Raw genomic sequence first — 12,885 nt, 5'->3', positions numbered from 1 at the left:
AGGCGAGCCGGTGGACCGATGCGGGATGAATGGGAACAAGCGAGCAACTAGGGAAACTTAAGAGTGGAGATAGTGGTACGGTTCACTATCCCTAAGTGAGTCAGTTAGTTTATCCGCAAGCTGGTCTTCCGTGTCTCGACTCTGTCTCGCCGGAGACTCGTGAGGAGCCGATCGAGGATAGATAAGTACCTTTTGGAAGAGGTGAAGAGGTTATGAAAAAAAAGTCGCGCGGGGAGGCGACCACGACAGAATAAAATCTCCCCTTGTAGTCTTTTAATAGTTTGGGGTTTCTTTCTTTAGCGCGGCGAAGGGTGCCAGGTTTAAATCTCCGGCCCTTGCTGAAGAAAGCGCCCCTCCTTTTTCAATTCTTCTTTTTCTTTTTCTTTTTTCTTTTTGTCTTCTTGATCGAGTAAATGCGGATTAGTAAAGATCGAAGGCCAAGAAGGTAAGCCAAAGGGGAAAATGATATTGTTGGATGAACAATTCAAAAAGAGAGAGGGTGGGTGTGGGGTTTGCCGCTGCAGCCAGGCAAGCGCAAGTTGACTTTTGGAGGGGGAGGGAGTGGGAAGAAAGGGAGGGAGGGAGACAAGAGTTGTGCTGCTGATTGTGGTTACAATGGGGGGGGGCGGGGGACTTTGGGAAGCCGAGAAGAGAGAGAGGGGAGAAGAGACGGAGAAGGGAAGGCGGAATGGATCAGTCAGTCGGTTTGCCCCTCAACCAAGCGAGCTGAAGTTGGGGTCGAGTAGTAGTAGTGGTATCAGTGTTACAGCCGCGGCGGGAGGCAAAGAAACACAAATCCAATGCACGAGGTCAATGACAAATTCAATCTAAAGAAAGGAAGGGAAAGAAACAGAAGAGTAACAAGCTAGAGAGGGAGAGAGGGTTAGAGATGAGAAAGAGGAAGAAGGGGGGAGAGGATGGAAAAGAATCCCGCGGCGGAAGAATGAAAAAAGGAGGGAGACTGATAGGTTTAGGTGTGGAGGTAGAGACTCGAGAGAGAGAGAGAGAGAGAGAGAGAGAGAGAGAGTATGAGATGGAAGAGAGGCAAAAGGAGAGGCAAAGACACGGATGGATTGTAGTGGGCAAGTGAGCGGAAGAAGGTGAAAATTCCAGGCCAGTCAATTACCTGCAGTGGTAGTAGGGACGGACAGTCCCTGCGCGCGTCAGGAGATCAAGTCGATTGATCGATAGCTGGAGATTGTAGAAGAAAGGGGGAGGAAAAGACCGGGAGAATAGAGGTGTGTGAGAGATTGACAGAAGATTGACACAGAGAAAAAGAGGGAGGGAGGAGGGGGCAAAATACTTGAAGGAGGGAAGGGTAGAAAGAAAGAAAGAAAGAATAACAGAAAGATGAAGTGTAGAAGTAAACGTTGTATGTGTCGATGATGGATGATCTCCGCAGGGAATCATCCGCCTGCATTTCCTACGCGCCTTTATTCTAGGTATAGACTAGAAGGATCTTCTGATCGTTCCAACCAGGCGGATTGAAAAGCATGAAGCCAAAGGATGGATTGCTGCTTGAAGAAACCCTTCTCTCATACACCAACAGTTTGGGATTGAACAAGGGTATCATGTATCATCTTCACATACTCGAGCATGGCTCGACGCTGACCAACTATCAGGGTGATACCACCCAAGACATACCAAACCTGACAGTTGTGAATGGCATTCTATTCTGTCTTACTAACTGATTACAATTGTTATTTGATTTGAATCAACACGAATGATGAATGATGACTGTGATGGATCTTCATGTGCTTCCATCTCACATCCCGTGTTCCTTACAGGGCTATTTGTTTTGCATCCCGTCCGTTCTCCTTACAGTCTCTAAAGGGGTAACGGTTAGCCTCAGTAAGATGAAACAGGTACAACCTACAGTGTTCATTGTAGTTATACTGTCGTTATACTCAAATTGAAGGAAGGATGTACTTCCAAGCCAGCCAATGTGCAGTAAACGCGGAGTGGATCTTCGGCAACCCGCACCGTAACCCAATCGAGTCAATCTGACGTGACGAGGTCACTTTCCAGTTACTGCCTGACTCTACCGGCTTAGTCTCAGTCTCAGTCTCAGTCTCTCTCTTCCTCTCCTCTCATCCTTTACTACTACAGTACTTACATCACTTCAACAACTTCGAAATACACCATCATCTTCGAACCTATCCACTAAACCCCTTCTCTCCTCCCCGAACTACTTCCGAACTCAGGGGGTTCTCTTTTCACACCTTCACTCTCTCTTCCCGGCCCCCCTCCATCCCTTTCCATGTGGTGTTTGCAATACCCGATTTAGCTCCTTTCGCAACTACCAGCTGGTGTCCAGCCTATCGATTTACTTGAAACAAAGTCGGATGCAGAATTTTCTCTCTCTGCTGCAACCGAAACGGGACAATCAGACACTGCGAGGAATCCCTGCAAGGTAGTGTGTCCTCATGGCTCGCAAGTCCTCGGGGTCCGCTTCTAGCCCTCATCTTCCTCCGCTCCAGCCTGCCGTCAACCACACCTCCGACTTCGCCGCCGCCGACACCCCCTCGCTGTCGACGCCCTTCAAGCTCGACGAGGGTTACTCCGATGAGACGAAAACTCAAGTCGAGAAGAAGGACCTGGCGATTCCCGCCTCGGATGAGTGGATGACGCTCCAAGAGTGGGTTCTCACGCACAGCGAGACCGAAAGAGCTGGTAAGTTTAGCAACGGTCTCTTCCCCGTTCCCCGACCCGCAGGATGTCTAACCACCGTACTGGGGCCGTGGCGATCACCTTCCCATACTAATCAGCCATAATATCATAATGCAGAGCTGGCCTTTAACCTTCTTCGCACCATGCGCGCATCCACCGTGGCCTCCGTGATCGAGCGCCTGGCGCCGCGCCTGCACATGGATCCGGTGTTGAAACTCCCGCCCGAGATCACCTCCGAGATCTTTTCCTACCTCGACCCACAAACGCTGTTGATGGCTTCCCTGGCCTCCCGTGCCTGGCGCAATCGCATTTCAGACTCGCGCCTGTGGAAAGACCTCTACATCAACGAAGGCTGGAAGGTGGATATGGACGCTGTTCGCACGTTTGAGCAGGAACACTCGGGACTTCCATCTCCACAGTTACGGAAATCCCGCTCGAGGCATACCGACCCGGATAGTGGGGAGCCGAAGCAGAAGAAGCGAGTACCACCCAGCTGGTTGAACTCACGGACAACCGGATCGCTCGGTCGGAAAACGAGGCCGGAAAACGGGCAAAGGCATGCGGCGGAGGAGGAGGCAGATAATGAAGGCGACCTTCCCATGGGGGATGTATCCACCGAGAGGAGCACATTGTTCTCTCCGGAAGAGCAAACGACAAGCCCAAGCCGACGGCGCGAGTCTCACTTCGGATCGACTCAGCTCAAACTCGGTGGAAATGGATTGTCGGCAGATACGCGCCGTCCGAACTCATCGCTTCTTATTCGGATGCCCAATGGCACGGCCAAAGTCAACTGGCTTCACCTCTACATGCTACGAAGAAAATTGGAGGAGAACTGGGCTAAAGGCCGTTTCACAAACTTCCAACTGCCACATCCGGCACACATGGAAGAGGCCCACCAAGAGTGCGTCTACGCGATCCAATTCACCGGCAAATGGTTGGTCAGTGGTAGTCGGGATAAAACCCTAAGAGTCTGGGATCTAGATACGAAGCGCCTGTGGCACCCACCGCTGCTGGGCCATACAAAGTCGGTACTCTGCCTACAGTTTGACCCTCGTCCTTCAGAGGATATCATCATCTCGGGCAGCAGCGATAAAAGCGTCATCATCTGGCGATTCTCCACCGGCGAAAAGCTCCATGAGATCACAGCCGCCCATGACGACTCCGTATTGAATCTTCGCTTTGACGAGCGGTACATTGTAACCTGCTCCAAGGATACGCTCATCAAGGTCTGGAGCCGACACCAGCTCTCCCCAGCCGACAAGGACTACCCTAGCATGTTCTTCGGCACCGGCGTAACCTATCCGTCCTACATAATCGATACGGCGGAGATGCCCTCCCCGGTGCTGGAAGCCGAACTTGCCAACGGCCACATCAAGAGTCTCGCCCCTTTCTCCCTCCTGATGACCATAGACGGACACACTGCCGCCGTGAATGCCATCCAGCTCAACGAGGACGAGATCGTCTCCGCCTCGGGAGATCGACTGATCAAGGTCTGGAACCTCCGCAACGGCGCCTGCAAGAAGACCGTCATCGGCCACGAGAAGGGCATCGCCTGCGTGCAGGTCGACAACCGCCGGATCATCAGCGGGAGCAACGACGACACCGTCCGGATCTTCGACCACGCCTCCGGCGCCGAAGTTGCCTGCCTCCACGGCCACGGCAACCTGGTCCGGACCGTCCAAGCCGGGTTCGGCGACCCGCCCGGCGCGGAGGAGACTCTCCGCCTCGAAGCCCTCGCCGTGGACAACGCATTCCGCGACGCGCAGCGCTCGGGGGCCAGCGTCGACCTCGGACCCCGCGCCCTCCGCCGCGCCGGCTACACGCAGAACACCACCGGCTCCCGCGACCCGCGGGACATCAAGGCCCTGGGCGCGAAGATCCCCCCCGGCGGCGGCGGCAGCCGGTGGGCTCGCATCGTCTCCGGCTCCTACGACGAGTCCATCATCATCTGGAAGAAATGCAAGGAAGGCCGCTGGGTGGTCGGCCAGCGCCTGCGTCAGGAGGACGCAGCTACCAGCGCCGCCTACGTGGTCTCCGACCCGGCCGCCCGCGCTGCTACCGCTCGATCGAACGCTTTTGCCCAGCAGCAACAACACCTCCAAACCCCCGGCGCAGCAGCAGCACAGAACCAACAAACCCCCCTTCCCACCACAGTCTCGGCCTCAGCACCCCAAGCAGCAGGAGGAGGAGGAGCCCTCCAAACCCTACAAGCCATAACAGCCCGCCTCGCCGGCCAAGCCCAGCAGCAACCGCAACCAGGCCCAACCCCAACCCCACCCGCCGCCAGCCGGGCCCAGCCCCAGCCCCCCATGAACATGAACGGCATCATCAACCCAGCCCTCCACCAACCTCCCCATCCTTTAGGACCAGCACACCAACAACAACAGCAACAACAACAACAACAACAACAACAACAACAACAACAACAACAACAACAACAACCCCACCCCCACCCCCGCCCGCGCCACCACCCGCGCGACGCAAGCGCCGTCCCCACCTCGCGCGTCTTCAAGCTCCAATTCGACGCCCACAAGATCATCTGCTCGAGTCAGGACCCGCGCATCGTCGGCTGGGACTTTGTCGGCGACGACGAGGAGCTGCGCGAGGCGTGCCGGTTCTTCATGTGTCTCTGATTCAGCCTTCTTCTCGTCTCGCGAAGGGGTCGACAGTCGACATGATTCTGTCAGTGGGTGCGGGTCTGGTTGGGGCATGGGCATGGGCATGGGCGTGGGCATGGGATGGTTTGAAGGAACACCGTACCTCAACTTGGTGCTTTCCCAGACACAAAGAAATTCCGCGGCTGTCTTCGCAACACACACATCGTACACTTGGGTTTGGATCCGGGCTTGGGTCTGGGCCTGGGTCTAGGTCTAGCTAGGTCTGGTCTGGTCTGGTCTAGCTCTGACTCGGCAAGTACAGTACATCTAGTACTTACTGTCTCATCTTTCACGCGCCAAGCTTCTATTCTTGTCATTCAACTCTCCCCTTCTCGCTATCGCTTCAATTCGGGGGTGTTTCAGACTGAGAACGGTCGGAGGGGGGTTTCTCTTCCTTGATTGTTCGGCACGTATTCCACTCATAGCGTGGTCACTTATGTCCGTTTTTATTTTATTTTTTTTCTTTTCGTGTTGAATCATCCATCATCTATTTAAAGCATTCGCGGGGCATTATTGGAGCGATGGAGTTGGAGTTGGAGTTCTGACCTGAGGCTCATTTATTTTATGACGTTAACCTCGATCAATGGGTTTGCATTACACATATTTCTTACTTCTTCCTTTTTAGTCTTGTGATTTTTTCCATGGTTCTTTCCTGTCAACATGACATGAGGTTATGATAGCGGTTGGTATTGCGCCTTTTTAGAAATATGTACGTTGTCTCACATACTGCACACACTGCATCGCATTAAAACTAGCCTGGACAGCCATTTGAACTACACCACGGAGTCAATTTCCACTAGCAAGGTGGACATAATATGCAGCCTCCTCTACGGATATCTGCACTTATCCCTGAAAAAGCAACTGCGTTTGAGCATCCTCCTCCCGTAGCATCCAATCGACGGATATCAATCCAGAAGCCGGCCGATGGTACCGACATTCCGCAAGGCATATTCGTGAACGGACTTCCATGCTTCCGAGAACCATTGTCTTGGACGCGGCGGTGGATTTGGTGCTTCAGCTGCCTCGTCCTCTCGATTTGGCTCCACGGCAATTTCATTCGAAGTATGGCTCCGGGCAGTCTCATATGTCTCACGCGAAGATGTATTGGAGTAGACGGCAGATTCTGGATCATGTCCGACGCCCAAGCAACAGGAGAGACAGAAATTACCTGTTGATAGCAGCTTCAGCCACGAGCCAGACGGATTGTAGGCTAGAGCGCAGTGATCTGGTGGGGCGGACGTTGTGGGTGATTCTGTAGGGAAAAGCGAGCATGCAACCGGCTCTTGTGGCGCTATCTCGCACGCCTGATCATCCACAGTGCTCATATGCTGTCTCGACGGCGCAGGCTTGAGTAATTGAGATGCGCATGTATAGAACGATTCCACCCTGCTCGTTGTATAGCCGGTATTCGCCGAGCCAGGCCTTTGCAGGCTGTCATGGGCAGGCGGGCGAGACACTGAAGAGAAGCGACCGCGGGCCGAGTGATGACTTGCAACTGGGCCTACATATGCCGGGGTCATGCGCCAGGGAACTTCTCGCTGGGGACTATTGCTCTGCTCTCTCTTAGGTTTCCTGTCTTGAGTGGGGCTACTGAGGTCGTGGGTGTTCTCTTCCATAGCAGGCGAAAGCGCCCTCTGGTGGAAAGTATGATCCTCCATTCGCCTGACTACACCGACACCATGCCCGCTCTGCCGGTAAGGGAAACGGCCCTGCACCGCCGTGCCGTCCTCCGCTCGTGCCACAGTCGGTACTTGCCGTTGCGGCTGCGGAGGAGTGGAAGAGGTGAAGCTGAACATCCTTCGGATCTTGTCGCCATACGACGCCGTTCTCGTGCGCCCAGAGGCACCACCACCATAGAACCTACTCGACGAGCCACTCGCTGCCTGCGGATTCTGATAATCACCCCCTGTGGCCGAGCGAACCTGGAACTGAGAAGAGTAGTTCACAGCTTCGGGGGTGCCGAAAGTCGGGAGGCCAGGCGGAGTGGGGGACCTTAGGGGCGGTGGAAACGCAGGATATACAGGATTGGCGGGACAGTCCTGCTCAAGCCAGTAGGATGACTTGGAAGCCTCGTCCGTTTCATTGAGGCTGGTGGTGGGTTTGGGAAGGTGCAGGACGTCGAAGAGGTTCGGTCTCAGCGACTCGTCCAGGGGCGCTGCGACTATGGCTCGGCCTTCGTTGACGGACACAACGCGACTGTTGTTGGCAGTGTAAGGATGCCAGCCCGGAGACGAAGCTTCCTTTCCCCTGAGATATCGAGGTTGTCGGCATGCTTGTTGTTGCGGTTGTTGCGGTTGACGTGGACGCCCCGTCTCCTGCGCCGTTGGAGGAGGGAAGGTCGCTGTGTGGGCTACTAGCCTGCTATCTAGATCTCGATGTATTTGTCTAGCTGAGCCCTGTCGTTGCGACACCTCATCCGAGCTGGAGTAAGCCCTGATGGCGTCGAAAATGTAACTCTCCTCACTAGGAATAGAGTCCGCGAATTCCAGATGGGAGTAGCGCGCCATTCTAACAGCAGCTCCTCGTCCGGAAGAGAAGACCTCGTCGTTGCCAGGCAAATCATTGGGAGGCCCCTGCTCTTGATCCTGGGGAACCATACTGCAAAGAAAGTAAGGGAGGCATTCGTCTGATTAGGTCCGATAAAAGAACGAGAGCATGACGCTGAGAAGTTGATCGAAGCTGGAAGAGATCCAAACTTGATCTGGGCTATTGCACCTTCCCGTTCATAAGAGGAAGGCGCGACAGGAGCAGAATAAATGAATAGAGGAAAGGCTGACCATCACAGTATCACAATCAACTCATGTATGCTTATGTATGCAAGGCTCGCTGATAGACTCTAATCTATGTACACAGACAAATCAAGTACCGAGAAATGGCCGGAAATTAGTACAGTACATCAAGATCGGGTTGGATATACAGGCAGAGATTAGAAGGGGGGCCTAAATTATGTACGGGGAAAGGAATATGAACAACAAGCCCGATGAACCCGCTGAAAGCGATCGATCGAACATGAAGCAAAGAGAAAAAGAAACATAGAGAAGTCTCGTGATCATCAGGCTGTGACGACAGGCTGACCCAAGGGCGGCTTGCCAGTCAAGTTCGCAAGATCCTTGTTCAGATTTCGGATTTGAGCCTCCAGCCGACGGCGTTCGTCGTGTTCCGCCTATGTGTGATGTTGTCAGCTGCTAGAGGCACATTGAAGGAGAAGATTTTCCCAGTAAATTACCTTGCGTATCTTCAGGTTCTCGGACCGCGTGTCTCGCATCATCTTCTTGAACTCATTCTTGAGCACCATGGTAGAAGTGGTCTCATGGCCATCGCGTCCGCTGCCCATCCAGTTGATTCGTTCCTCATTGAGCTGCGTCTCCAGTTGTTCACAACGGTCGCGCAGGGTATCGATGACTCCCTCGAATTGCTCGCGTTCTTTTTCGAACTCGATGCTGGCCTTGGTCATTACTTCGTAATCATCTACTGTATCTCGGAGCTCTCTCTCCAGCAAGTCCACCCGGTGCTGAAGATCACCACCCGGCTTGCCCGCCTTGAGGGCTGCAAGCTCTTCGGCCAGCTCCAGATTGCGCGTGTTCAGCTCGTCAAACTCCTTCTGGATGGCAGGATTCGCGGCGATGTCGGCCGCTCGCTGGGCTCGCGACCCATATGCACCGTCCAGCTCCGCCTTGGCCATTGTCAGCTCGGTCTGGGCCCGGACGACTTCGCCCTCCATCTCTCTCAGTTCAGCCTGCAGACGTGACGAGTTATTCTCTGCTTCAGCGCGCGCCACGGTCACTTCCGTGACGCGAGCCTCCAGAGCCTCGACGTCGGCGCGGAGCTGACTTAGAACGGTCTCTAGCCGTGCAACCTCGTTTTCGGCGTTGATGCGTGCATCCGTGGCCGCTTTCAGCTGAGATTCCACACTGACGCGGAATTGACCCAGGGATTCTTCCAGCCGAGCAACCTCACTCTCGGCTTGTGCTCGGGCGTCGACAGCCTCTTTGACTTGAACATCTGCCTCACTGCGGGTCTGCTGGAGCGTAGTTTGTAACTCCAAAACCTGTTGCTCGGCGTGCTGACGGGCTTCCGTGGCCTCCGCTTGATTGTTTGCCGTACTCTGAAGTTCAACAATAATTTCTTGAAGACGCGTGATTTCGCCGTCGGTCTTTGAGCGCAAGGCAGTCAACTCTTCCGTGTGAGCGTCAGCCTGTGATTGGAGCTGTTCCTGATGGGCTTCTGTAAGCGCTCTGCTCTTGGAATCGGCTTCCTCCCCATGTTGATCGAGCACTGCTTGTAACCGAGTGGCTTCATTCTGGTGCTGCTCAAGCGCCGCCTGCAACTGGGTAGCCTCACTCTGATGCTGGTCAATGGCCGCCTGCAACCGTGTCGTTTCACTCTCCGCCGCGGAACGTGCAGTGGTGAGCTCTTCAAGGCGAGCATCGTGGTGGGATTGGATTTCTCCGATGTGGGCTTCCAGACGAGCGACCTCGCTCTCGGCGTGCGCACGGGCCTCATGAGCCTGAGCCTGAGCATCCTGCTCCTTCTTGAGATCTTCCAGGACCTTTTCCAGGCGTTCAACCTCGGCTTCGGCGCGCGCACGAGCTTCCTGCTCCGTGGTCAGAGCCTTCGAGGTATCCTCCATGACGTGCTGTTCTTGATGGTCTGCCAGCTCTTTTTGCAGAGTCGCTACTTGTTTCATCGCGTCTTCCAGATCGTCTCTCGTCCGTTGGCCCTCGTTCTCGGAGAATTCGAGGTCTTTCCGGACATGCGCCAGTTGTTGCATCAGGTCCGCGATGTGTGCGTCTCTCTCCGCGTCGGACTTGGAGTTCAATTCGCGCTGCTGTTGGATCTGGGTGGTCAAGATGCTCTTTTGCTCGAAGAGCTTCTCCAGTCGGTCTTCCAGCCCATTGAGGCCAGCATGGAGGTAAGAGAATTGCTCCGTCTGGTCTGCGCTGGAAGAGTCGGGTGGCGGAGGAAGAGTCTGGGCGCCCGGCATGCCCGCTTGCTGGACAATCTGATGGAGTCGCGCGTTGAGCTCGCCGAGCTGCTGCCCGGACTCATCGTCCAGAGACCGTGTCTGAGACTGGCTGCCTGCGGGGTGCGCACCAAGACTTTCCAGGGCATTCTCGATATAAGCTACGTACGCTTCCATCGCTGCAGTTGGAGTAGCCCCAGGGGGTGGCTGCGGGACTGGCTCGAGCTCTCCAGCCGGATTAGACTGTAGGATCAAGTCATACACCCTCCCACTCAGATGCTCCAACCGTTTCTCCGTATCCTGAACAGCCTCCAACCCAAGTCCATGCAGCCCCTGTCCGGTGTGCTCTTCCAGATGTCCCGACGGTTTGTAGAAACTCCGATCATCAAACCCATCGATACTATCCCGGGTGTGATGGCTAGACAGACTCTCCGGGGTGTGGGGCACATTATTCTTGAGATTCTTCTTCAAGCCCTTATGCGTCATCTGCAGGATCCCAGCCGTGTGCTCCAGCAGCCTGCTATTGACCTGCTGCAGCCGGCGCTCCAGGTCCCAGATCTCCTGCGAAAGCTCTTCGCACTTGCGGGTGCTCAGCGCCAGCTCTTCGTCCGTCTTGTCCATGGTGGTCTCATTGTGTCCGAGCAGGCTTCGTTGGGACCGCGGAGAGGAGGCTTCGGGGTCCTCCCGGCCGTTGAAGGAGGGGCTCTTGGGCGTGTACAGCCGGCTCAGCGACATGGCGGCGTCGCGCAATTTCGTCTCCAGGGCCAGTTTGCGTTTCGCGGCGTTCAGGCGGCTGTTGACGAACTTCTGCTCCTTCTTCAGTCCCTCCACTTCCTCCAGCGACAGGATCTCGTAGTGGGTGCTGTCGCTCATGGCGGTCTCCGTGAGCAGGTACATAGCGACGGGGTCATGAGTGTGAAGGACGGCCGAGTTCCGGGGCAGGTTCGTGTTCAGCTGCAGGGAGACAATGGAGAATAAGTATGCGATTAGGTTCGGGTCTTAGAAGTTAGGGGTCTCACGAACCGGGTTGACTTGCGACTTGCCCAGTGGCTGCTGGGGTCCGGACGCATCGCGGTAGCCGTTCATCAGCAGTCCGGTTGGGGGCGGTTGCGAAGCGCCGTAGGAGGCTGAGTGCCTGGGGTCGCCGTACGACGACAGGCTAGACCTGACATCGAGGCCGTTCATGGTGATAATATGTTGCGAGTGTCGAAGAAGGTTGGGGAGAGGGACTTGCGGAGCAGGTCGGGGGGTTTAAATTGGAGACTTCGCGGATCAACAGGCAAGGCCCATCCTCCGCAGTGGCAGCCGTGGACACCGTCCCCCAAAGGCAGAGAAGGGAGGGAGGGGTGCGCTTTGGAAATTGACAGAATGAAGGGAAAATAGATAATTGATACTATCAAGGTAAGGGAGAGACCAACGCTCAATACGACCGAATTAAATTGGTACAAGGAAGGGAGATGGAGGGCGAGGAGAGGGAGAAGGAGAGAGAGAGAGAGAGAGAGAGAGAGCGAGAGAGAAAGGGACGGAGTAAAAAGAAGAATACTGAAAGATCAGCACCAGCCGACCGGAGCATATCAAGTACAGTAGAAGAAAAGAACTAAACGGATCATCCCTCAGCGGGACTGCATCTCAGTTATTTAAACTACCTACGCTGTGATCAGTCAGGAAGGTGCAGGTGCAGAGATGGATGGCTCCGATGCGATGCGATGCGATGCGATGCGAGCGATCGCTCTTCTTCACGCCATCCGCCTCGACAGCTCTCATTCCTTTGTCTCCCTTGGGCCCCTTGGAGGGTTTGGGGGAATCCCTTCACTTCCAGGTTCCCTCCCAGGTTCCCTCCCAGCCGCTGTCATGGCAGGAGTTTGACAGGCGGACAATGAAGAACTCCTCTTGACATGGATTGATTTCTATTATTAAACCGCCCCGGAATTTCCCCCTGAAACAACGGGTTCGTCGGTTGAGCTCCACTGCCGCCATCCTTAATTCTCAACCACATGAACCATGAAGATAGACCGGAGGGAGAATGACGCAGCGGGCCGGCCGATGATCTGGTCCCCCAGTCACTCACTCACTCACTCACTCACTCACTCACTCAGCCTTTCGGGAATTTCGGGGGAAATATCGTGCGCAGATTGTGATAAGTTACATATCATATCACACTCGATGTACTCGATCGAGTATGAACCGAGAGTAGAACAAGGCCGTGTGCGCTGGTTTCCCGAACTCATCATCACCTGCTCCATTTGTGGAATGAACCTGTTGCAATAGACTCTCAACTCAACTTCTTATCTAACGTGGTTCAACCTAACCTATCCAAGGCTACCAGCCCAACCACATCCATCATAGCATCCATGAGAGCATCCCCAGAACTACGCTCTCAAGATTGGGATGGGAAGAAGATGTAACATCCGTCTCCAGAATGTAACCACAATCAGCCTGACTTTCGGCTCAATTGAAACAGCCCAAACCCCCAAAGCCGGTTGATCAACTTCATCGGTCTGGATGATCACAAGCAGCCGAGCATGCGATTTTAATATAAAGTAACTGCGTGGAATCAACCACTGCGCCAACGAGCGAGCCTATCAGCCATTTATC

General features: G+C 54.7%; 3 protein-coding genes across 3 annotated transcripts; 1 reads left to right on the top strand and 2 right to left on the bottom strand.

The window, feature by feature from the left end:
* Positions 1-2,426: 2,426 nt before the first annotated feature.
* Positions 2,427-5,704, top strand: BO82DRAFT_381516 (F-box and WD domain protein; the record flags this gene model as incomplete). The annotated part of the gene is made up of 2 exons (XM_025637863.1): positions 2,427-2,673; positions 2,788-5,704. 2 exons carry the CDS (start codon positions 2,427-2,429, stop codon positions 5,301-5,303), a joined length of 2,763 nt encoding a protein of 920 aa, XP_025494538.1. The 3' UTR covers positions 5,304-5,704.
* Positions 5,705-6,232: 528 nt separating this feature from the next.
* BO82DRAFT_277188 (uncharacterized protein) lies at positions 6,233-7,834 on the bottom strand (the record flags this gene model as incomplete). The annotated part of the gene is made up of 1 exon (XM_025631172.1): positions 6,233-7,834. One exon carries the CDS (start codon positions 7,832-7,834, stop codon positions 6,233-6,235), a length of 1,602 nt encoding a protein of 533 aa, XP_025494537.1.
* A 280-nt stretch (positions 7,835-8,114) lies between these two features.
* Positions 8,115-11,850, bottom strand: BO82DRAFT_351918 (involucrin repeat protein). Its single transcript, XM_025634549.1, has 2 exons — positions 11,314-11,850; positions 8,115-11,244 (listed from the first exon to the last, which is right to left on the bottom strand). The coding sequence occupies exons 1-2, from the start codon at positions 11,473-11,475 to the stop codon at positions 8,506-8,508; spliced, it is 2,901 nt and encodes a 966-aa protein (XP_025494536.1). The 5' UTR covers positions 11,476-11,850; the 3' UTR covers positions 8,115-8,505.
* Positions 11,851-12,885: the final 1,035 nt, after the last annotated feature.

This window comes from Aspergillus uvarum (genome assembly GCF_003184745.1).
Source record: "Aspergillus uvarum CBS 121591 unplaced genomic scaffold BO82scaffold_11, whole genome shotgun sequence".
Classification (NCBI taxonomy): Eukaryota; Fungi; Ascomycota; class Eurotiomycetes; order Eurotiales; family Aspergillaceae; genus Aspergillus; species Aspergillus uvarum.
This window is presented reverse-complemented; position numbering and strand designations above follow the sequence as displayed.

What these genes read in the sequence shown, in the direction of transcription:
- BO82DRAFT_351918 (XM_025634549.1), bottom strand. Translation starts at nt 11,475, where the DNA reads ATGAACGGCCTCGATGTCAGGTCTAGCCTGTCGTCGTACGGCGACCCC. An exon ending in GCAAGTCGCAAGTCAACCCG is followed by an intron (nt 11,245 to 11,313) that starts GTTCGTGAGACC and finishes GTCTCCCTGCAG; the next exon opens with CTGAACACGAACCTGCCCCG.